The sequence below is a fragment of the Triticum dicoccoides genome, unplaced genomic scaffold, assembly GCF_002162155.2.
Source record: "Triticum dicoccoides isolate Atlit2015 ecotype Zavitan unplaced genomic scaffold, WEW_v2.0 scaffold224868, whole genome shotgun sequence".
NCBI lineage: Eukaryota > Viridiplantae > Streptophyta > Magnoliopsida > Poales > Poaceae > Triticum > Triticum dicoccoides.
The window spans coordinates 1-1,576 of NW_021243532.1; the positions used below are offsets into that span (position 1 = coordinate 1).

Here is a 1,576-nt window from a genome sequence, read left to right on the forward strand (position 1 = left end):
TACATCGTGGACGGCCTCTGGGAGAAGTTCCAGCTGGTGCCGCGACACAGTACGAACCTGCAAAACCAGAGAGAAGTTTCATAACACACCAAACATGTAATGTAAAGTACTTGTGCAAGCATCCAGCTACCGTTTCAATGATGTAATCAGACTCTTTCTGATCGCCGAAAGTGAAGAAAAATATTGTTGTTATTTCTGAATCTGAATAATAACGCAATACTCCCTCCACTCCGAGTTACTTGTCGCATAAATGGATAGAAATGGATGTATCAAGAACTAAAATACGTCTAGATACATCCATCTCTGCAACAACTAATTCCGGGCGAAGGGAATATATAAATGATGTGAACGGAATGGAACTGGCGTGATGTGCCCTTCCAACCGCCAAGTTGGGTGTATTTAGACAAATCTAAGACAAGAATTTTGGGACGGAGGGAGTATGTGACTGCGTGAACTGAATTTTACAAAAGCCTACCCGTTTGACGATGGTCCAGATGACCCCTTGGGCGCATGGCGGGGTGGTGAGGGAGCCCACGTAGCGGTAGTACACGCTGGCCCTGCCCCTCGCGCCCCGGGCGTCCACCACGCCCACCTTCTCCTCCCTCTGCCTCTGCTGGGCGATCATCTCCAGGTATGGCTCCAGCTGATCATCCAGGAGGATTAGATCTTGAATTATATTGCATCATATTTCCTCTTTTTCAAAATAAATGTCTTGACTCTAGTATAATTTTATAATAAAGTTAATGCAAAATTGAGACACTAGTTTTAGAACGGAGTGAGTATCTTGCAACTTTGTAACAAGAGACTCAGTTTATTAAGAAAACACACGTGGTGGCAATGCATGCGCGTGCGTGCGCCCCATGTTGCCATGTTGGCAATTCTTTAAGCTTAATTAAGCCTGGTTGACTGCTTGGTTATTATTAAGTAAAGAAATCATGAAAGAGAGAAAGAAGCAAATTGGAGGTATACCATGTGGAGGAAGGGGTCGCGGGCGCCGATCTCGTACAAGACGCCGATGACGGCGGCCTTTCCCTGCGCGCTCTGGTGCACCATGTGCAGCTCCATGTCGTACCGGCGGCCGTTGACGCTGTGCTCCATGAGTAGCTGAACTCCTCCTCGCGCTCTGCGATCAGGACATCATATGCAACGGACATGAATCATATAAGGACATGCACGCACTGCACGGCGTCGATCGGGGGTGGATGATGGATGGAGCTCACGTACCGGTCTCCTGCTGGCCTCTTGCTGCCGGGACGGCCGAGAGGAGGACGGAGGCGGAGAAGAGGAGGAGGAGCGGCGCCGACGCCGAGACGGCGTGGTGGAGGCCCCGACGTGGACGCATGTTGTCTACTTGTCCTTGCCGTGTGACTGTTGAGCCGGAGACACTGCAAGGAGAATGTGCGGCTGGAATATATACAGCGAGGAGAATGGCACGGGTCAGGCGTGGCCGGCGCGTTAGGTAATTTGGAAGCTAACCTGCTACGGCGTAGCTACTGACGTACATACACCCATCAAAATTCAGAGCTAAGGACTACCGAGATGTGTTCTGCTTGTCCTCCTCTGCCTGAAGACTCTG

General features: G+C 50.3%; 1 protein-coding gene across 1 annotated transcript; it reads right to left on the reverse strand.

Annotated features, from left to right (window-relative positions):
• Positions 1–6: 6 nt before the first annotated feature.
• Positions 7–1,342, reverse strand: LOC119345312 (alpha carbonic anhydrase 7-like; the record flags this gene model as incomplete). Its single annotated transcript, XM_037615441.1, has 4 exons — positions 1,221–1,342; positions 970–1,123; positions 476–643; positions 7–57 (listed from the first exon to the last, which is right to left on the reverse strand). Coding segments are annotated over exons 1-4 (495 nt in total), but the record flags the coding sequence as incomplete, so codon positions are not given.
• Positions 1,343–1,576: the final 234 nt, after the last annotated feature.